This window comes from Curcuma longa, chromosome 1 (genome assembly GCF_044706935.1).
Source record: "Curcuma longa cultivar G26 ecotype Majalengka, Jawa Barat chromosome 1, ITB_CL_G26_1.1, whole genome shotgun sequence".
NCBI classification, from domain to species: domain Eukaryota; kingdom Viridiplantae; phylum Streptophyta; class Magnoliopsida; order Zingiberales; family Zingiberaceae; genus Curcuma; species Curcuma longa.
In genome coordinates this window covers 14,024,168-14,045,991 of record NC_133861.1, presented here as the reverse complement: position 1 = coordinate 14,045,991, position 21,824 = coordinate 14,024,168, and the positions used below count along the sequence as shown (strand labels likewise).

Below are 21,824 nucleotides of genomic sequence, written 5' to 3'. Positions count from 1 at the left end.
TCTTTTGGGTGGACCCTGCGATCAGAATTTCACACCGATTTGTCCACTGCCACCGCCGCCGCCACCACCACCAATCGCCAAGAAAGAAGAAGCTCCAATCGCCAAATAAGAAGAAGCTCGAGCTTCTTTCCAATCTTCTGAATTTCACCCGTCACTTTTTTTTTTTCAAGTCTTGCTTTTGGAGTTGCAAACATGGAACTGTGGCTCGGCGTGTGCGGCGGCCTGACCGCGCTACTGGTGGCTGCCTGGGCAGTCAGGATGCTGAACTGGGCGTTCTGGAAGCCGCGCCGCCTGGATCGCGCGCTCCGGTCGCAGGGTCTCAAGGGCTCCTCCTACCGCCCCATCAGTGGCGACCTCAAGGAGATGGTACGGCTTACCGAGGAGGCCCGCGGCAAGCCCATGCCCTTCTCGCATGCCATCTTCCCTCGCGTTTTTCCCTTCTTCAGACGCGCCGCTGAAGCACACGGTCAGCATCCATACAACTCGATCGCTTCCCTTCTCCATTTCCCAAGCAATATAACTCCTGCTGATTAAATTGGATTGGAAAATTTTCTTTTAGGAAAGGAGAACAAGGTAACTTTCCATTGGATGGGACCTAATCCGAGAGCGCTCATCGCGGATCCTGATCAAATCAGAGAAGTTCTGGCCAACAAGACCGGCGAGATCGGGAAGGGAAAGATGAATTATCTGTTCAACTACTTTATTAGAGGCGTGCTGAGTCACGAAGGTGAGAAATGGGCCAAGCACAGGAAGATATTGAACCCCGCTTTCCATATAGAGAAGCTCAAGGTGATTGATCCATCGTCGCTAAGTTAATTAATGCATCGCCTATATGATTGTTGAAATTACTCAGTAACTCTTTTTTGCTATATGCAGCGCATGCTGCCTGCTTTCTCTGCTTGTTGTGATGAGCTGGTCAGCCGATGGGATGAGATGGCGGCGAAAGGTGAAGAGATTGATGTTTCCGTCGAGCTCCAGAGCTTCACTGGCGATGTCATTTCCCGGAGTGCTTTCGGCAGCAATTTTGAGGAAGGAACGAAAATTTTCCAGCTTCAGGACGAGCAAGCTATGCTCGTCGTCAGCGGTCTCCCTTATGCACATATACCAGGCTTCAGGTGAGTGCTGATCCACAATATACATCTGCAAAAAGTTTGATTCGTTGTGATCCTTGTTAGAAACAGAGTATAATTGATATCTTGCATTGTTCAGGTTTTTGCCCACCCGAATTAACACTAGAATGAAAGCAATCGACATAGAGGTGAGAGGGATTCTATTGAGCGTAATCAAGAAGAGGGAGGAGAGTATGAAATTGGGCACCGCAAAGAACGATGACCTTCTCGGCTTATTGCTGGAATCCAATCTGCAACACCTCCGAGAACACGGGAACGCCGGGATGACGACGGACGAGGTGGTGGAAGAATGCAAGCTGTTCTACTTCGCAGGACAAGAGACGACGTCCCTTTTGCTAACGTGGACGATGGTTGTGCTGAGCATGCATCAAGATTGGCAAGAACGGGCTCGCGAGGAGGTTCTGCAAGCCTTTGGTAAAGAGAAACCTACTTTTGATGGCTTGAACCACTTGAAGACGGTAAGCACCATAAATTTCGATTCTGGATGAGTCTGCAGGGATTTCCTCCATGTTATCAAGTAAGATTGATGTGGCATATGCAGGTGACGATGATTCTGTACGAGGTTCTGCGACTCTACCCGCCAGCAATCGGCGCGGGGCGGCAGGTCTTCAAGAGCACAAAAATTGGAGACGTAGTGTACCCTCCTGGCGTCCTGCTCTTCCTGTCGTTCCTTCAGGTTCACCATGATCCAGATTTCTGGGGCAAAGACGTCGACGAGTTCAAACCGGAGAGATTCGCTGAAGGCATGCACAAGGCGTCAGAGAAGAATGCCTTCTTCCCCTTCGGTGGCGGTCACCGGGTCTGCATCGGCCAGAACTTCGCGTTGCTGGAAGCCAAGTTGGCACTATGTTTGATCCTTCAACGCTTCTCCTTTGACCTATCGCCGTCCTACACTCATGCTCCCAACTCTGTTATCACTCTCAAGCCTCAACATGGTGCTCCCGTCAGATTGCGTAGGCTTTGAAAATTGAAACCATCGATATATATATATATATATATATATATATATATATATATATATATATAAACAAATATCTACTTCTGTAGTAAAATCTGTTGTAATCTTATAATTGCATAGTTTGTGTTTATTCCGTATGTATGATAATGCGGAGGACTATTATATAAGCCTTTTGATATGTAATTCGTTAATGTTACTGAGTTATGGGCTTTTAGCCAGTGTTGCTGTCTTCCGTTGTTACAATCAATAATTTTAATTATTTTATTTTTAAAAAAAAATATAAGTAACAAATAAAATAAAGAGATTATTATCATTAAGAATGTTTTTACCAAAATTTACAATGAGAAAGTAGAACAAATGCAATAGTTATCCTAATAATCCGTAATAGAATTAAAATTTGTCCGTTAATGCGAGTATCGGTGTAGGGGCCTGCTAGTTCCATCCCCTCTTCGTGTAAAAATCGCGTGAAGGGTTTGGACCTAATTCCTAGTTCCCCGTCGGTACAGTGACTCCCAGCTACGCAACAAAAGGTCCCTTTCGCAGAGACATCGCGTGAATGGGACCAAATCCCTTGTCGATTGCAACGGGATTAAATCCCAACCGATAAACACTGTGCATTTGGGACCTGCATTTCATTTCATTTTTTTCTTGAAGAATAGAGAAGCAATTAACCAAATTAAACGGGGAAAAGACAACCCTTGTCAAGTGGCAAAGGGCGTGCTTTTGGCTCGCGCATGGCTCATCCAATTCATGACCAAGCCTTTGCCTTTTTAGCCCATCAACTTGTCCCATTAGCCACTGGGAGCTGTTCGCGAGAATCACAGCTCAATTTCCTTCGACTGTGGGCGGCATGTGATGGATTACACTCCCTTTATACAATTCAAGAGCCAACGCCAAGCAAGAAATATTATCACATGCCCGGCAATCCAAAACCAGATCATTTTTCTCTTTGTGTATATTATATATGCTCATGGTCAGAATCCATTGTGTGAATGTTGTGGTATTTATTGGCGAGAAGGTGAATATAAAAAGTAATATTTCTGTTCAGAAAAGAAGGGGAAAAAAGGGGAGATGATGGAAGATGGCAGTTTCTTCACAGCTCGTGTGCTAAGCATCAATTCATCAGCTTTTATGAAGGGGCAGAGGATAGAAGGCCTTTTTTCCGGAGAGACAATGGCGATCAAGACAACAACCAATCAATTGCTTAGTTGTGCTCCCTCCTGGTCATGCCTGAGGAAGAAAGAGCATGGTCCCTGAATAATAAATAAATCAACTAAGGCAAAGTTAGAAATTAAAGAGGATTTCAAAAACCATGGTTAATTTGTTTGGGTAGTATCTATTTCCCAAGGCTGAATGAAAACATACAGAATTTGCGTCTTCTTTAATGGCAGAGGATAAAGCTCCATCGATGGACTCAATATATACACCAGCCATCATGAATCTCTGAGCCTAACTTTTGCATTAATTCTTATGGAATTGATAACAGCTGGTATGCTAATTACTTATTTCAAACTCGAGCACAAGGATTATGGACCTGACTGGTCCATCGCTATACACGTAGTCTACATCAAATATCTTCAAGAGTAGGAGACTTGTTACTTCAAAAACGCTGATAATTTAGCAAACAATGCTGAGCTGATAACACAGGCGAACCAATTTAAGATAGCCGTTGTAAGGGCGAGATGGTCACTTCAGCACCTGAAGAGACAAAGAGTGGAAGAGGACCATTGCATTTGGACAGGAAGGTGGGAGGGTGAAATGGTAACTTGAGTCGCCGGAATGGCAACGAGCAAGCTGGATTTGGAGTTTTGCCTTCAAAGTTGACCCATCTCTCTCTCTCTCCATCATGATCCCACATTTATTTTATCTCTCCCATTTTTATGTTTCTTTCTCTATTCCCTAGCCTTTCTTTGAATGCTAACCCTGTACTACTACTGCTGCTGCTTCTTTGCCTTTTTCTCTTTTTTTTTCTTCCTTCCTTTCTCTGTACACTTCCCACCGCCAGCAAACCCTCTTACCAATTTCACGAATCCTCCTGCCCTAGCGACTTATATCTCCTTCATCCCAGCCCTTCCAAAACTGAAGCAGTCATCCGTTTTTTTCCAGTAGTAGTTTTTCTCTCTCCTTCAACCTTTCAAAGATTGAAAAAAAAAGAGTTTTTTTTTAGTTCCATTGGGACCTTGCTGGTCATTCTTTGGTTTTAGTTTTTTTCTTTCATGTTGGAGGTCACAGCTCTTTGATTCCCTTACCTTGATGGCATTCTAGTTGCATTTGGGCGTTGAAGAGTTCTCTCTTCGTTTTTTTGGTTGTTGATTGAAAGATTGGAAAATCGAATAGAAAAAGAGATAATCTTTTTCCTCGTTTTAGTTTCCTTCTCTCTTTGAAGGTGATTGCTCGTTCCTGGTAATATTTTGGTGGAAACTGAATGACAAGATTCTTTGTTCTGTATCTTTTGTTCATAATATCTTGTATTTCTGCTCTCTTAGTGTCTGAATATTCTTGAGTGTTGCTACTCATGTTGTTTATTAATTATTGATTTCAATATTGGTTTGAGGCCTGTTTTCCCCCTTTTCAAAGAAGTGAGAATTGCCCTTCCCATTCTTGCGAATTTATTGTTCTTAGTTTATTTGCAGGTCAATCTCTATCTTTGTCGTTGAAAACGTTATTAATATTTGGGGGTTATATTCAGGATGACATCAAATTGCAATTAGCTTTTATGATTCATACGTTCAAAGAGGTCTTATACAAATTGATTTTGGAACAATCACTAATATTGTGGTCTTTCATTTCCAGAATCAGAGATGTCATCTGATAGTTCATTGCACGCTGAATTATCACAAAAGACGCCAGTTTTTGGTCTGAGACTTTGGGTCATCATTGGCGTTGGCGTGGGTGTCTTGATCGTCTTCATTCTATCTATTTTATCCATATGGATGACATCCAAGAGGAAAACAAGAAAGACTTTTAATTCCTTGCCAATTTCACAAATACCAAATGTCTCAAAGGAAATCACAGTCGACAGAGTTGGTAATCAGTGCGTTGCACAAACTCTTCAGGACAGGGAAGGACCTTTCTTCCTCCCGCAGGACAAATTCAGTGATATGGATTCAGGAAAGACACTTGCACAATTGACCATGAGCAAGTCAAGTGATGCTGATAACATGAGTCAAACGAGCTCAATATACCACAATGACAGAGCAGGGAGTTCATATTCTGGTGATGAAGGAAGCTCAGGGCCCACTAGGAAAACGTATTCTGGATATGCGCTTGTTTCTGCATCTCCTTTGGTTGGGCTACCAGAGTCCTCACATCTGGGATGGGGTCACTGGTTTACTCTAAGGGATCTTGAGCTTGCTACAAATCGTTTCTCCAAAGAGAATGTTCTTGGGGAGGGCGGATATGGAGTTGTTTATCAGGGCCGTTTAATAAATGGAACTGAGGTTGCTGTCAAGAAACTTATAAACAATCTGTAAGTTGAAGTATTGGTTAGGTCATTACCATCACAACAGCTCGACATCATCATCTATCTATTCATTTGGTTCATGCAGTTACTGTTTTTCTAAAATAACTGGCTGGATCATGTAGGGGACAGGCAGAGAAGGAGTTCAGAGTGGAAGTGGAAGCCATTGGTCATGTTCGACACAAGAATCTAGTGAGGCTTTTGGGATATTGTATTGAAGGAATTCATAGGTGAAACATTTAATGATCAATTCTTTTGTATTTTTTTTCTTCATGTTGAATCTAACCCCAGTGCAGTCAGATATTCACATGTTTCACTCACCAGGATCACTATGACTTCAGCCCTTAAATTACTATTAAGAGATTCCTGAAAATTGTATCCAATTACACAAACCTAAGTATTTGTTCAACTTTTAGCATCCAATGTGTGTAGCGAGTACAGAAGACAAAATGTTAAGTAATTTGTTTGACTTATGAAAGTTGTCAAGTTGTCATAGACATAGTCTGACATAGGATTGTAAATGAACCGAATGTTCATGAACAAGCTTGGTATTTGACTTGGTAAGAGCTTGTATATGTTCGTTCAATACACATAAAATCAATTAAATGAACAAGCTTGAACAACTTATTAAACTAAATAAACAAGTTTGAACACATATGTGTTCAATTTATTAACGTTCATGAACAACATTCGTGAATAATATTCTTGAACCATTTTCAATAAAACTCTTGTCAACATGATAAGTTAATAAAGAAACTTCAAAATAAACAAACAAGTTTGTATTATTAAACTCAATAACCAATCAAATAAAATTAAAATATAAAAGTTTCAAACAAATTAAATTGAGAGCTTGATAACATCTAAACAAATCAAGCTCAAGCTCATAAAAAAGAAATTAAGTCAAGCTTGAGCAATCATTTCAATGACTTGGTTCATTTTAAGCTCGGCTCGGCTTGGTTACCTTGTCAAACAAGCTTAAACATTACAAAGCTTAACTTGACTTGACTCGTTTGCAACCCTAGTATGACACCGTGGCATAGTCGAAGATTTATATCTAATTGTCTAGTTAAGTAAAATGTTAAAGAAATTGTGTAAACCTCTAATTGCAAATCACAGATCCAAGGAAATAAAAGTAACACTCCAATATAGTCAGTCCCATGAGCTGAGTTGTGGGCTGTAGGAGTTTTATACGCTTATATAAGTTAACTACTATTAGCTTGAGCTTAAGTATTTTGGGTTCAATGAGTAGGTTTGATAAGTTAACGACTTTGTTTTCTCATCTAACGGTTGGGTTGGAGCAGATCTAATCCTATATATGGTGAGGTATTGGAAATGGTTGCCACCTATGTGATGATGGTGGGTCTGAGTTAGTTTTCTCATCTCTGGTAGACTTAAGCAAAGTGCTCAGGATGTTGCATTCGAACAGTAGAGTGCTCTGTGGATTGTGTGTTTATCGTCGTCATTCCTGGAGGTGATTTGCTATTTTCATTTTCTTTGTATTTTTCTTTAGTATTAGTAAATTTGTCTATTTAACATTTATTTTGATCGTCCCTATAGTTACACAATTCTTTATTGAATACATTTGGACGGTTGGTTATTTTATGATTTTTGCTCATATTGGTGCGTAGCTTTAGGTTGAATTATGTGAGTATGCTGTATAGTATGTCACAGGAGCAGGCATCCAATACAAGTAAAACTTGATGGTTATTGTTCTCCGCCTAGTCTACGGGAAGGGAGTCAACCATAGTCATGACAATAACAGTTCAAACTTACAAATATAGTGACTGAAAAACACTAAATAAGGAAAATGCAAAAAGGCACTAGAATCCATACAGAGCACATTTATTTTTTCATCAAGCATATGAAAAATGGGCATAGTATGTGGTACAAGTGAAAACATTATAAACTAAGCCAATCAAATTGTAAATCAAGACGGTCAACTGTATGTAGAATTGGCATACTATCTCTGCATGGTAAATGCTTGAATGAAAAATAGGCTTTAGTTAAGTTGATCAATCTCATTATCTTGATTACTCTGTATATGCAGGATGCTTGTGTACGAGTATGTTAATAATGGCAATTTAGAGCAGTGGTTACATGGAGCCATGCGTCAACATGGTGTACTCAATTGGGAGAATCGCATGAAGATTATCCTTGGCACTGCTAAGGCGTAAGTGTAACTTCAAGCATGATACATAGAGAAACATATCCTTTCTTTTAATTATTCGTATTAACTGTTTCAGAGGTTTAGTTTTAGCTAAATCATGAGATGCAATGTGGCAAGTTTATGAGAAATGTAATTTAATGAATGCTTTCCAGGCTTGCATATCTACATGAAGCTATTGAACCAAAAGTTGTGCATCGAGATATTAAATCAAGCAATATCTTGATTGACAATGAATGTAACGGGAAGATATCTGATTTTGGATTGGCTAAGCTCTTGGGTTCAGATAAAAGCCACGTTGCAACTAGAGTGATGGGAACATTTGGGTAAGTATGCTGTTCATGTATGCTTCTTTAGGTCTGGCAGCATTGGTATTTTATAAATTGCTATATAAGTTGTAAATAGAGGTACTCTTAACGTGAATATTCACATCGGCTTGTTAACCTCAGGTATGTGGCTCCTGAATATGCTAACACTGGTCTTCTAAACGAGAAGAGTGATGTTTATAGCTTTGGAGTGCTGTTACTGGAGACAGTTACTGGTAGGGATCCTGTGGATTACGGCAGGCCAGCGAATGAGGTATGAAAGATGGAACATAGAATTGAATTACACTTAAATATAAGGAGAATTAATTTTCTAATCATGGTGTCTGCCAGGTGAATTTAGTTGAGTGGCTTAAAATGATGGTTGGGAATAGGAGGGCTGAAGAAGTTGTGGATCCAAATCTTGAGGCGAAACCAGCTATCCGGGCGCTTAAACGCACCCTTTTGGTTGCTCTAAGATGTGTTGATCCTGATTCTGATAAGAGACCTAAGATGGGCCAGGTTGTTCGAATGCTCGAAGCAGATGAAGTTCCATACCGTGAGGTATTTAGAAAGTAGACTATATGATTAAGCTACATTGTTGACATGCTCATGTTGCTCTTAACTCTGAAAAGGACCGAAAAGAGAAACAGAAGGCACCAGGCAGGAAACGTGGAGATAGAATCCCGCAAGGGGTACAGCAGCTCGAGTGATCAAGAAAATAATGTTGGAACTCGACAAAGCTATTGAACTTCTGAAGGATTGCAGGTGTAAGGCATAGTTGCAGTATGCTTTCACTAACCTGTCATACGCTTGTGGCTAACTAGATGGAACTTCTCGTTAATAACTGTTCCAGTATCAATTGAAGGAGAAATTTCAACTAAGCAAGTTGAAGGATTAGCAAACGTTTTGGAAGTTCATGAAAGGCTAGTTTGAGTTAAGAGTTATTATTGTACAGATATTTTTAGTTCGCCTTGGAATTCAATTCTCGATTTCACTTTAATACAATAGCATTTATCTTCTAAATAGTCCTCTATCAAGATTTAGGAGATTTTTTTAGGTTTATTTTTAATCCAAACATTGTCACAAATGGAGAATTTTCAACTTTAGAAAGTAAAATATGGATGCTAGCATTTGAAGTGTGTGAGCCATAATTTAATTTCATATGTTGCTTGAGGATGAACTTTGTACTATGAGTTGAACTACGATATTAGATTAAAATAGGGCATCACAAACTTTATGGTTTCATAGCTAGACGTCCAAGAAAGCATCTCTTGCCTCTTCATCACAAACTCCACACCAAAAGACAACGGTTATGAAGAATGACTCCTGGACAAATCAAAAATAAAATGGCTCCTGAATCACCAACGCATCCGACAAACTATCTGCACTCTAAACATATTCAGATAAAAACTGTGGATCATAACCATGCATATGTCGTCACCTTTCCTTGCTGCTCTTTTACCCATACGCGTACACGCAGCTCCCAAAACCTGCATCAGCCACGGCCACATCCAAATGTTAGCGACAGGAGGTTGTAAATCTCTCATTAAATCGAATTGAGTGAATAGTTGAGTGCACTGTACTGACTGGGGTCTGTGGTGACAAGGAGGCCGGAGCCCCTGAAGTAGCAGTTCCAGAAGTTCCGGCCGCGTGATTGGTAGTAGAGGTTCATGGCAACAGAAGCGTGCGACATGAGCGTGTCCGGGTAGAAGCAACCGTAGCCTCTCTGCAGTATGCTGCAGTCCACCTGAGAGCACGCGAAGTTCAAGTTGGCCGCCAGTGTCGCATCGTCCGACGAAGGCTTCGATACGCACCAAGTCTTCTGTCCCTGAACCAGCTTTGTAGTTCCCCCTGGAAGCAGACAGAGCATTATTTAGACAACAAGGATGAGCATGAAGCCGGAAGAGCGTCGCGTGTTGATTACCTGGAGCGAGGAGCAAAGCAGAGGAAATGGCTAACAGTAACAGCGACAGAGAGGAGGATCTTGTTTCCATAGTTGCCGTTGGCTGAGGCGATAGAGAGAAGAGATGCCGAAGTGGCGTTTGATATTCTGGTCGAGAGAGGGATGGATTTAAACGAAGGCGAGGGAGAAGTTCGACCGCAACGGCTATGCCTGTGCGCATTGGTCTGTCTGGTAGCGACGGTGGGGGAGGAGAATCTAGTAGGAAGGGGATGAAGTGGACAGCGTACTTTTGCACGACCGTTTTGCAGTGAGCATGGCACTGCGCGTGCTTTCCAATGACCCGTGAGTTACATGGGATGGGATGGGATACCCTCGCTGCCATGCGAAAAAGCGAACGTTGAGATCTTACTCGATTTTCTGACCATCAATCTTTCTATAACTCACTATGGAACCGATGAATCATTAGGTACTGAACAACATGTTTTACCTTAATTCATCTAAGCTACTGAACACAACATAGCATGTCAAATAAAATAACAATTGATGCCATCAACTCAACATGAAGAAGACTTTGATAGGGGAGTTTGCAATCCTCATCCTTTTTGTAATTTCTGTAAAATTCCCTACTCGAGGGTATTTTAGTATGTATACCAAACACTAGCATACATGTACGTAGAAGCACCAAAGCAACGAAATCAACAGGCACGAACGTAAAAGAACCATAGAACCGCTTTTGTTAGAAAAGTCCACAAAAGTCTCCACATTGAAGGATTTATCTGAAGAGCAATACCGTCCAAATTGTCCAGGTGACCACACGTTAAAATCACACTCGAACTCTAAAATATACGTGCCTAAACTCACTCACTCACTCACTCACTCGATAACATCAGCATCCTAGTAGCCGTTGAATGCTCCGACTAGCGTGTGCATGTGATCAACTTACAGCGACCTACCATGCATAATTCCTTCAGGACCCAAAAAAACTTGGGCCAAGGAGATAGCTTAGTAGCCATGTTGCCAGATTTGGCTGGATGGCTGAGACTGCGTAGTCTGAGAACCATTCAAATTCACTTCGGCAGGATTCTGCTGATGTTCCCTCGAAGGACCTCCTTGGGAGAGATACAAGTTCGAATAGCCCAAACCACTGAGCTGTGATGGTGGCTGAGCCTGACGGATGAACCCACTATGCTGGTTCTGACCCTGATAGTTGTAGAATGTGCTTGACGGAAGAGGTGACATTGTTCTTGAACCAGCGCCATGAATCCACATGGTAGGTGGGTTCTCATTCTGGTAAAAACAATGATGAATTCATAGTACTAGTTGGAAACTTAAATATTTTTATGATGCTTGAAATTAGTGTTACCTGTTGAAGCGCCAGGTAATGGCTCACTTCTTTGTACTGCTGGTTAACAGCTTCGTTGAATCCGATTGATGTACTGGAAGCCATAGTCGTATGGTTAAGGTTGAAGCCTCCGGGAATGCTGGAGGAGCTTCCAAATCCTCCATAGGCAGAGGGTAAGGCAGAAGCCTGAGGTAAGCTGGTGACAGATAAGCTGCTTTTGTATTGTGGTTGCGAGTACTCTATTCCAGCACTGGGTACAGCTGAAGATTGATTGAAAAGGCTGTTTGGAGAGAGCGTTTGTTGCAAAGAAGGCAAGTATGCATAGCTCGGAGGTAGAATGGGATAGCTTATCATATTTGCATAATGCCCTAATGGAAGTGCTGGCTGAGAGTAATGGTGAACAGGAAGACCTTGAGGGAGTGCAGGGCTCGGTAGCACAGTGGTGGTAGGCAAGGATGGCGGAGCTGATTGGGGGTTAGAAAACATCCCAGGCTTCATAGCCTGCAGGTAGAAGACATTAATGTTAGGGCATCCAGAAATTAGATGGAATGTCACACAAATTAATAAAATTCTGTGGTATTAGCTGCTGATACACTGATAAAACAGTAATTTGATAAGTAGCACATTCAAAAATTTCAGCATGGTTACAGAAATCCTTGTACCAGCATGGAACATAGAGAGAAAAAGACAGAACAATTGCTATTCACAAGCTTATGAACTGATTCAGCAGAAAATACCCAGAAGATGCAGGGATCATATTCAATGAGCAAGAGTAATCAGAGGGTTGAACAATTCAGAACATATCTCTGTAGATTATATCACAATTATTAGTGCTCCACAAGAAACAAACAAGGGCTTCCATGACTAAATAATAAAAAGGGAATCATACCAGGTAAATTTTTACCTTTTTGTTAAATGAAAAATTGTTAACCTCGACTATAGGTGTGAAAATGTAAGCGTGGTCCATGATTTACAATGAGATATTACAACCAGTTGAATTCAGCAACATAGTTCTTATCTCTTCATTTGAACTCCATGCAAGGCCATATAACTATGTTAACTAAACTTCCTTTTAGCCTATCCTATCCCTTACATCCTTTAAACTCTAATCTATTCAACTTGTCTAACTATAAAATTTATTGGTCATCTTGACAATTGTCTATACCATTTAAACTGTTTCTTTGAACATGTCTCAGCCATTTAATCCATCTCTCATTTTATTATTTACTTGAGCTACATCTAACTGATATTAGAAAGTATATTTTCAACTTTTTAATATTCTGAGAATGCTGTAGATCCACCTTCACATTTCTATCTTTGCTACATGAGCATTTTGTTCATGCTTTAAAATTGAACTCTGATCGATAAATTATGATGAATTGTATCAGTCTAGTAAAAGTCTTCTTCTATCTTAAGGGCATAAATGACCAAACAAGAATGCAAAAACGTTTCAACATTTCAACTACCCACTATCTTTTTTTTCATTAGTATTGTCTTCCACTGAATAATAGATTCAAGGTAATCAAAATTCTTAATTAGGAAAATTTCATATTCATTCATCTTAACAATTTTCTTGCTTTTCATGATTAAATCCATTTCATAGCAGACATGATGACATTAAGATGGATGCGGATAGGAAAGATAAAACCAAAAAAATATTATTATCCATGAAAAATTAGGTGTGGACCCAATAGATGACAAAATATGAGAAAATCAGTTGATATGATATGTCCAAAGTCTATTGTTAGATGAGTTGAATCGGTTGAAATTTAAGAAACCATGTGTAAAGGAAGAGCAAAGTAAGCTCTAGTTGATTAGTCAAAAAAGTAATTAAACTGGTTTAAATTTTTACTAGCGTTGGCAGTTTTGCATAGAATTCAATGGAGGGTTAAACTTCATAGATACAACTCTAAATAGTAGGACTAATAGCACAGTATCTTTGTTAACAATATGCAATAAAGAAGTTCATCTTGAATATGATTGATTAGATTATTTAGCACTAGTACTAATGTAAATAATAATAATAATAACAAAAAGTCTTAGATTGATTCTAGGTAAAACTTAATAATAGGAAAATCATTCACTATGCCCTATATCCTGATGTTCCATTAAACCTATAATTATAGGGAAAATCATTTGTTACACTACATGTGTAACACACACACTTTAACATCAACAGATATAAACTTTGGTAACAGAACCAAAGAATTCTCAGTGAAACAGCAAATCAGATAATTAGAAATAGTGTATAACTACCTCAGGCATGGAATTGGTTGGTCCACCAATAGATGACACCATAGTGCCATACTTTGTTGGCAATGACTGGTTAATTAGCAAGGGAGACAAGTGAAGATCAAAATCCCGAAGGTGTGGGTTGCTTGCTGCAGCTAATATATTGTTTTGCAGAGCATTTGGTTGCTGTAGAAGGAATACTTTGTAAAACTACAAATAATTCTTGCAAGTGAAGACAAATCGTAATGCAACAATTTTAAATATTGAATCATCATGAACAGTTATATGATCATAATAAGTCAAAGGCAATCAGCATATATTTACTCTTGAAAAGGGCTACCACACAACTGGTAAGCTGTGTTAGTCCAGATAATTTTAGGTCAGTTACCACAGAGTAAACTCTACAAAAGGCTATTTCGCAAAAAACATAGAATCAATTTTTATTACACTAATTAGAATCTTCTTTGATCTCCCTCTATCCTTGCACCCTCAACTCTACTTGATTTAACCTCAACTATATTCAATTCTATGAAAGGCTGTTCATAAATAATATAGGATCAATTTTTTACTATACTAATTAGAAATTTCTTTTGTCTCCCTCAATCCCTTGCACCTTCAACTCTACTAGATTCAACCTCAACTACATTCGATGCACCTCGTGAAAGTAAAATATATCAAAGATTGTTGCTGTACTAGCCTACTTCTTTGCAAAATTGCTTAAATAATTTAAATGATCTCTTTTGTGGTACCCCAACTGCTGCCGGGCAGCTTCTTCATCTAAAAGTAAAATATATTACCTAAGATCTATAGTGACCACCCAAGACATAGGTGTTAAGTATACGATGATCCATGAATATGCAACATAGAAAATAAAGTGTTTTTTACATTATACAGATCCACTTAGTCCGTTAATAATTTTGCTTTATCTTTTTTTAAACAGTAAGCCAATTTATAATATAATTTTACCTGTTAAGACATTTTCATCCGGTTTATCAAACAACAAAATTTGCATCATAGTTCTGAATCATTCATTTTCTGGGATTTGTATCTAGAACCCTAATTTGGAGGTTATCTGGACAACGCACACCATCTACTATTAGTATACACCATAGATTAACCATTCAGAACAATGTCCGGGACACATCCTTAATGATGAAAAGAGAACAGTTTCACAGGGAGGTTCTAGGTTGATCCACAATAAGACACATACTGGTAGTATAGTGGTCAATCTCTTCTAGCCTAATTTCAGCAATAGCCACTCCCAGAAGCTTTGAAGTAATTCACAAAACTGTAAAAAACTTTTCTCTTTTTTTTTTTCCAGAACCGACTAAAAAGATGACTACATCAGTAATTTGCTATATTCGAACCAAGAGAACTGGTATAAGACTCCATTTTTGTCACAATTTAATACCTCTGCGATAACAGAATTTCTGAGGTTGATCATCACAAAAATTAACTCTAAGAAACAATAATTTCTTCATCTTTACTATTTATGGTTTACCTTTGAGGAAGATTCATATATGATTTTTGGTAAAAAAAAAACAATGTCTTTCAAGGGAGAAAGGCAAATGGTAGAAACAAATGTCAGATATTTACTGTTAGTGAACAGAAAATTCATGAAATCTACATCAGGAAAACATCTATGGTATAACAAACACTAAGCACTTTGTTTAAAGTCAAAGGAATAAATCATCAAAACAGTGAGTTCATCAGCTGATAACAATACAATGAATACATGCTCACCACTAAATTTGACAGGGGTGAAACATTTTGCATTTGTGAATTTCCTTGTAGATAGGTGTAAGTTGCAGCATTTGGCTGTGAAGAGGTTGGCAACCCATAACTGGAAACAGATGAAAATTCATTTTGAAGCCCATGTGTAACATCCAGTGGATGATTCCTCACCACTTCCGGTTCTGAAATTGAAGTCACATCGAGATTCTCTGAAGCAGTTTTAGATACAGTAGCTACATTCTCAGTGAGAGTAGACTTATGCGGCCCATTGTTATAGTACCCGAAATTTCTGCCAAAAGATGTGCACCAAGTCACATATTAAAGACAAATTTGCAAGAGCAAAAAGATGACAAAGTGCTAATAGTACCTCGCATCTGACTCATCGATTTTAGAAGCATCATCTATAGCTGGGGCCACTTCCAAGTTTCTGGCTAGTGGGTTTGATGGAAAAGATCCAGAAAATGCACCAGAACCAAAACTACCAAAGCTCAGATGGGCACAATCTGCATTAGTAACCCTCAGATGGTCAGGGATAATTACTGCAGGGCTAGCCTCAGTGGTTTTTGTGATGGTTTCCTCATGTATGCTTAATTGTATCAAGGTTTCAGCAGTTGGAGAAATCCCTGCATCATCCTCAGCTGAAACAGGAAAAGGTTTCTCATCAAGGACAATTCTAAAGAGTATGGATAAAAATGCATGTTTCAAGCATCAAGTTTGTTCTACCTACTAGAAGTAAGATTAATAGTGTTTCTTCACTTGAAAGTGAACTGTTATCATGTCCGCAATTAAAACAAGCAGTGTTCATCAGCTGAAGACATCAGTGGCAATTTCTATGTAAATACTATGGATGTAAAACATATGTTTTGCCTTTCAAATAAATAGAAGTTTAAATTCAAATGCAGAAAAAAGAGTGAAAATGTGGGAAATATCATAAATAAAGTTAATAAAGAGACATTAGTGAAATAAGTCGTCTGTATCAACTGTTCCATAGGATAGTGTCAAAAGACCATATGAGCTGACTATGTAGAAACAACTAAAAATTCACTATTTTGTGTAGTATCTATAAGACAAGTATTCGTGTGTCAGAGGTAGATGAATCTATACTTTCATTAAGTTAAGAGTAATATTATCTCATTGGCAATCCACTCCTTAAATGATTAAACCTAATTGATTGAACTTATCTAATTATAAGATATTCTATAAGTCTGTTAATTTGTTGATACCATTTTAACCTATTTTGTAAAAAAATTCTCTTGCATCAATAACAGTTTCGCAAACAATAATATCTTATTTTTCTTTCCTCATAATTCATCACATCACTTCAAATTCCTCCTTTAACTATAATAACCTTTTATTTTTGTCTTACCACATAATTCGTAAGGCAACCGCATAAACACTTGTTATTTGACTTTCAGTTCTTAGAAACTTTATATAACTTTCTTCATTATTTCTTGATCTATTAAACACTTCCAAGTTCTAATTCTCAAGACAGACAAGTAGAATGTATATTCTTTGCTGTTTTCATTGCCCTTAGAATTTATTTTAATTTGTTTGAAATAATTTACAACCAAAACTATAATTTCTAAAGTACCCACAATTTTAAAGCAATTTTATGACAATTTCAGTAGACCAATTAAAACAGGAAAGATGTATGGGGACAAAGAACAATGGCAAGATTCAACTTTTACCTTCATGATGATCATATTCAAGGTCTTCAGATTGGTAAGCATCTATTCTCTTTGAATGTGAACCATCCATGGAAGTTTCAACATCCACCTTCCTCTCTGGTACAGGTATGGATTCTATTGGCTGAGGTTTATCATTAGGTCTTTCATCCAGGTCTTGGAAATTTTGCAAATAAGAGTCTCTATGCAAGTCAGAACCAGTATTGACCACACCAGGGGCTGCTAATGATGGGTTAGCATAAGCTGCTGAAGCGCCAGTTATCTCTGTAGAAATTGACACAGTATCTGTAGGTTGCTCATCATGTATGGACCATCCATCGTTAGACATATGCTGATCTCCAGCAGTTCCAAGGCCATGATTAATATCTTCAAGATGGGTAGATTCTTGAAAAGAGTCTAATCTCTCTTTTGCTTCTGATGGCAGAACTGAAACTGGGACTTGTTTTGCATTTTGATGTGGTCCATTTAACATTTCAGCATTTTGTGATAAGTACAGCTTTTCACTTGCAATAATAGGCATGCTTGGATGTTTCCCTTGAGGTCTGCCCATCTTGACAATATCAGCCATGGAAACATGTCCTGGCTTCCCCAACCAACTGTTTTGGAAGCCAGATGAAGATTGCACAGGTGTGGGAATTGCATCAACAAAGTTTGTTGCATGCATTGTATTTCCCATGGAAGCAGACGTGCTGCAAGAAAACAAGACCACAAATAAGAGACCACAGGGACTCCAAAGAACCAAAAAAATTACTGATCCAACAAGCTAAGCATAACATAACGGGACATGATATGATGCTAATCTTGAATATAAATTTCTGCAGTAAATTTACTATGCTAACAAAGTGCACACTAGTTTATCTGAGGTCATCTTCAACAATTACCTGAAAGATCATATTAGAGTATATTTTCAGTTCAAAGTGAAGAGCATGGCTATCAATTAATTGGTGTCCTATCTAGTTAGGCATCTCTTATATAACACTGGTCAGCTCTTTACATGCATCATAATAAATGAGTGCAACAGCTGTACGAACTTATAATGCTAACAAAGAATGTCTTCAATTCAATCAAAGATATTAAACAAGAAACTTAACTACAATGATTTGTCTATAGGATAATATGAGAAAATATAGATTTCAATGGTATGAAGATTTTCATAAAATTTTATAATTATAACATCTAAAACATAAATTATCAATCCAACAAGCTAAGCATAACATCAAAGGACATGATATGATGCTAATCTTGAATATAAATTTGCAGTAAAATCACTATGCTAACAGACTACACACTGATTTATCTGAGACCATCTTCAACAGTTATCCAAAAGATCATATTGGAGTATATTTTCTGATGAGCATCGCTACCAATTAATTGGCATCCTATCTAGTTAGGCATCTCTTAGATAGCACTGGTCAGCTACTCTTTAAATGCATCATAATAAATGAGTGCAATAGCTGTATTAACTTATAATGCAAATAACAAGGAATTTCTTCAATTCAATCAAAGCTATCTGACACGCTACTTAACTATAGTAACTTGTATAGATGACAAAATGATAAAAGATAGGTTAACATTATGAACATTTTCAACAATAACATTAGATTTTATAATTATACAAGAATAAGAGCTACAAGTGCAAGGGGTAGAGGAAGAGCAAAGAAAATTATATCTACGTAATAAAAGTGATTTAAGGGATTCAGATATACAGCAATATAAACATGGATAAAGTTCAGTGGAGGGACAATAATCATGCAGCCAACCCTGAAATGTTGGGACAAATACAACTTGAAGATAGCATCCTAATAGAAAAAATATCATATTGTATAGAACTACAACTTTTGCAGCAATAATGACCAATGTCATTATAATTCTTTCAATGCGCTTCACATGGAACCAAATAATAAGACAGATTATGAGATGCAAGAAGAACCAATCAGTCAAGGGCCCTCTTAACAACAACCAAGCTAAGCAAGAGTAATGCACAAATTCAAATAATCATGTATAAACTAATTACAGGATTCATGAAGTCCAATGTCATCAAAAACAGGGATAATCCTACAAAGAAAAACAATGCAATCCTGATCTAGTTGAATAGCGAAGTATAAATTCAGTATGTCGAGGAACTTACCTTTGAACTGTTGGTCTTTTTGTAGGAATGCTTGGTACTGTTGCAGATTCCACAACTGACAAAACAGGAGAAACACTACCACCATTTTCTTTCTTGTTTATAGGTTTACCTTTACCAGCCCCGTAATCTACAAATTCAAAGAAAAAAAAAGCGGGTAAGAAAAGAGAAAGATAAATGCAAAAAAATAGTATTGTCAAACAACCAAATAGTAATGATTTGATGCCAATAATACCAGTCAAACTGGAATGGGAAGAAGTACTACGACCCCCACGGTCACTACCACCTTTAGATCCACGGCCTGAATTGGTGTTCACCGTTCGGGACCTGGATTCTGGTGGTTCTCTAATCTAAAGAGTACAGGAGGGAAAAAAAACATGATTCAGTCGACCAATGAAATTCATGTTTGGAGCTCAACAAAGAATATATTAATGTGTATTGGCAAGAGCTTCGTACACCAAGCTATCCATTTTTGTAACCAAACTATCCATTTTTGTAAAACTGGGGACAAGAAAATCTAGGCAAGTTTAATTAGTAAACCAACAATCCATGAATTCATACTTGTAAAAGATTTGCCAATAGATTGCAAAGAATGAGACAAACATGGTGCATATGTATCATTAACAGCCAATGCTAACACTAGATGGTGAAATGTGGACAGGTAATAACTCAAGGAATAGTACCAATGGCAATAGATTTATGAACAATTAGAGAGGCTACATGAAATACCGAATACTTTAAACGCATCCTTAACAAAAGTTGAACCCTCATTGTAGATCCATGTGGTTTTCCACAGAACTATATGTGATAATTAATTAGCAGATATCATATAGACCAACCTCCTTTTTCTTGTCACGCTTGCTCTTGACCTCATGAAAAGTATCTGCAACAAAATGAACTATATTTAGATGAATGTTAAAAGCATCTGCAGCATGGGGAAGTAAAAAGGGCCCTATCAACTATTTGTTCCGAAATAGGATAATAAGCTCATGAGCTGTCTTATTTTGCTGTCAAGAAACAAAAGAAGATTTCCATAATCAAGCCGGACATAGCTAGCTTTCTTTTGGGATGTGAAGCACTGTGGAACCTAAATTTTCACCAAACATAAGCAATAGCTGCTCTCCTTCAAAAGGAGATGATCCAACTGCACCTTCCAGTATGGCTACCTTGTTACGACTTCAAGACAGCCACTAGCCCCCTTGCATCCGCTCCTTGCGGTTAAGGTAAGGCTCCCATAGTGAGACGGGTAGTGTGTACAAGGCCCAGGAACAGATTCACTAACGCATGGCTACGGCGATACGGCGATCGCTATCGATTCATGCTTCATGCAGGCAAGTTGCAGCCTGCAACCCGAACTGAGGACAGACTGTAGGGTTAGCTCAATCCTCCTTTATATCTCCGCGCTTGACTAACCAGTTCTAGTCTAACAAACAAAAAAAAAAAGCAAAATAACCCAAAAATAAGCGACTTTAAGGACACCACGCATGAGGAAGCAAAACTGACTGGCAAGACTGGATCTTTTTTCTTAAATCAAGAAGGAAAAACTACAGACATCGAGTACCGCCATCGAGCGACACTTCCATCCCAAACCCTACCAAGAACCCGAGGGAAACCCCAAAAACAGCGGGATTCTATGAATAATTGAAAGAACAAAGTTAAGCCGAGAAGAAGGGAGATTTTAGGAGAACAAGGTCGCGCCTTGGGAGAGGAGACGGTGGACGGCTTCGTTAGGGTCCATATTACACTCGCGCAGCATGGCGTAGATCTCGGCCTCAGAGCAGTTCACGATCTCCTTCAGACTTTGCACCAACTTCCTTGACCCCGACGGGATCGCGGCCACCGCCGGCCCTTCCCCCTTGCTCCTGGCTCCGCCTGCGCTCATCCTCTCTCTCTCTCTCTCTGTCTCTCTCCGCCCTCTTTCGGTCTCTGTTTCTCCAAAGCAGGAAAGGAAAATCCAAAGGAGTTGGGTGCGGGTCTTATATCTCCGGCGGCCAAAACCCTCTCTTCCTCTATCGCACGCTTCAATTTATGTAACCTACATTAGAATGAATAGTTAACTCCGCGTGATCTTGATCCGATCGAGGAGACTTTGGAGAGACTAGTGTAACGATTAACAATGATCTCGCTAGATCTCCAATTACTTACCCTCTTAAAATATATTTGTTTTTATTAACAAATATCGATGGATTGATTGCCCCCTCGAAAATTTCTATTATCTCAAAATAATTTGTTAATCCTTATTTGAGATTGGATCCAGAGCATCCGAATTTAAAATTTAATTTAATAATTCTCTTTCGATTTGTGACCTCATCAAAACGAGAGCTCCAGAGTTTCCTCCATTCAATTCAATCATCGACAAGAATATTTAAGAATATTTATTAGCTCATGAATAAGTTCATGTAAACGCTGTTTTGGCATTTACATTTCATCAACCACCTCAAATGATGCTCTGCTCTGCTCTGTCCTTTGACTTGAGGGCCAGAATGGGCCGACGAGGCATGGGCCGGGCCTATGAGAAAGTTGACGGGTTCGCCGTCGAAGGCTCCGCCGCGGCGTTAGGGGACGGTGGACTTTCCGCTCGTCCCATTGAAGCAGTCAAAAACCAATCGCCTCCCAGCTCTTCTTATCTTGCAGCAGAGAAACCCACGGAGGAGCCCAGACATTAGACTCACCATGCTTGTCGATCGCTCCTCCGCCACCACTCACAAACTTGCACGTGCCCGCCACCCTACGACTTCACTCCGTTGCCCAAGTCACCCTCTTAAATCGGTCCCTTCCTCAATTAA

General features: G+C 38.9%; 5 protein-coding genes across 5 annotated transcripts; 3 read left to right on the top strand and 2 right to left on the bottom strand.

Moving 5' to 3' along the window:
* On the top strand, nt 1-2,306 carry LOC141834550 (cytochrome P450 CYP72A616-like). Its single transcript, XM_074721898.1, has 5 exons — nt 1-466; nt 560-789; nt 877-1,115; nt 1,210-1,588; nt 1,672-2,306. Exons 1-5 carry the CDS (start codon nt 193-195, stop codon nt 2,092-2,094), a joined length of 1,545 nt encoding a protein of 514 aa, XP_074577999.1. The 5' UTR covers nt 1-192; the 3' UTR covers nt 2,095-2,306.
* A 1,717-nt stretch (nt 2,307-4,023) lies between these two features.
* On the top strand, nt 4,024-8,042 carry LOC141834643 (putative receptor-like protein kinase At2g42960). The gene is made up of 4 exons (XM_074722006.1): nt 4,024-5,557; nt 5,674-5,778; nt 7,596-7,718; nt 7,868-8,042. Exons 1-4 carry the CDS (start codon nt 4,890-4,892, stop codon nt 8,040-8,042), a joined length of 1,071 nt encoding a protein of 356 aa, XP_074578107.1. The 5' UTR covers nt 4,024-4,889.
* Nucleotides 8,043-8,044: 2 nt separating this feature from the next.
* LOC141824650 (putative receptor-like protein kinase At2g42960) lies at nt 8,045-8,727 on the top strand. Its single transcript, XM_074711977.1, has 4 exons — nt 8,045-8,055; nt 8,162-8,291; nt 8,369-8,578; nt 8,650-8,727. The coding sequence occupies exons 1-4, from the start codon at nt 8,045-8,047 to the stop codon at nt 8,725-8,727; spliced, it is 429 nt and encodes a 142-aa protein (XP_074568078.1).
* Nucleotides 8,728-9,401: 674 nt separating this feature from the next.
* On the bottom strand, nt 9,402-10,011 carry LOC141834737 (major pollen allergen Ole e 10-like). The gene is made up of 3 exons (XM_074722120.1): nt 9,942-10,011; nt 9,605-9,868; nt 9,402-9,507 (listed from the first exon to the last, which is right to left on the bottom strand). The coding sequence occupies exons 1-3, from the start codon at nt 10,009-10,011 to the stop codon at nt 9,476-9,478; spliced, it is 366 nt and encodes a 121-aa protein (XP_074578221.1). The 3' UTR covers nt 9,402-9,475.
* A 620-nt stretch (nt 10,012-10,631) lies between these two features.
* LOC141834449 (uncharacterized) lies at nt 10,632-21,111 on the bottom strand. The gene is made up of 10 exons (XM_074721810.1): nt 20,737-21,111; nt 19,878-19,921; nt 19,274-19,388; nt 19,042-19,168; nt 16,917-17,602; nt 15,596-15,866; nt 15,238-15,517; nt 13,519-13,680; nt 11,284-11,763; nt 10,632-11,207 (listed from the first exon to the last, which is right to left on the bottom strand). The coding sequence occupies exons 1-10, from the start codon at nt 20,918-20,920 to the stop codon at nt 10,923-10,925; spliced, it is 2,634 nt and encodes an 877-aa protein (XP_074577911.1). The 5' UTR covers nt 20,921-21,111; the 3' UTR covers nt 10,632-10,922.
* Nucleotides 21,112-21,824: the final 713 nt, after the last annotated feature.

Bases quoted from the DNA above. Each gene is read 5' to 3' on its own strand.
- LOC141834643 (XM_074722006.1), top strand. From the start codon at position 4,890: ATGTCATCTGATAGTTCATTGCACGCTGAATTATCACAAAAGACGCCA. The intron at 5,779-7,595 runs GTGAAACATTTA...CTGTATATGCAG, and splicing joins TGTATTGAAGGAATTCATAG to GATGCTTGTGTACGAGTATG. The intron at 7,719-7,867 runs GTAAGTGTAACT...AATGCTTTCCAG, and splicing joins ATCCTTGGCACTGCTAAGGC to GCTTGCATATCTACATGAAG.
- LOC141834449 (XM_074721810.1), bottom strand. From the start codon at position 20,920: ATGAGCGCAGGCGGAGCCAGGAGCAAGGGGGAAGGGCCGGCGGTGGCC. The intron at 19,389-19,877 runs GTTGGTCTATAT...TGTACTCTTTAG, and splicing joins AGCGTGACAAGAAAAAGGAG to ATTAGAGAACCACCAGAATC. The intron at 11,208-11,283 runs GTAACACTAATT...TGTTTTTACCAG, and splicing joins ATTACCTGGCGCTTCAACAG to AATGAGAACCCACCTACCAT.
- LOC141824650 (XM_074711977.1), top strand. The intron at 8,292-8,368 runs GTATGAAAGATG...GGTGTCTGCCAG, and splicing joins ACGGCAGGCCAGCGAATGAG to GTGAATTTAGTTGAGTGGCT. The intron at 8,579-8,649 runs GTATTTAGAAAG...AACTCTGAAAAG, and splicing joins ATGAAGTTCCATACCGTGAG to GACCGAAAAGAGAAACAGAA.
- LOC141834737 (XM_074722120.1), bottom strand. From the start codon at position 10,011: ATGGAAACAAGATCCTCCTCTCTGTCGCTGTTACTGTTAGCCATTTCC. The intron at 9,869-9,941 runs GTAATCAACACG...GTCTGCTTCCAG, and splicing joins TGCTTTGCTCCTCGCTCCAG to GGGGAACTACAAAGCTGGTT. The intron at 9,508-9,604 runs GTCAGTACAGTG...TGGCTGATGCAG, and splicing joins CCTTGTCACCACAGACCCCA to GTTTTGGGAGCTGCGTGTAC.
- LOC141834550 (XM_074721898.1), top strand. From the start codon at position 193: ATGGAACTGTGGCTCGGCGTGTGCGGCGGCCTGACCGCGCTACTGGTG. The intron at 790-876 runs GTGATTGATCCA...TGCTATATGCAG, and splicing joins TCCATATAGAGAAGCTCAAG to CGCATGCTGCCTGCTTTCTC. The intron at 1,116-1,209 runs GTGAGTGCTGAT...TGCATTGTTCAG, and splicing joins GCACATATACCAGGCTTCAG to GTTTTTGCCCACCCGAATTA.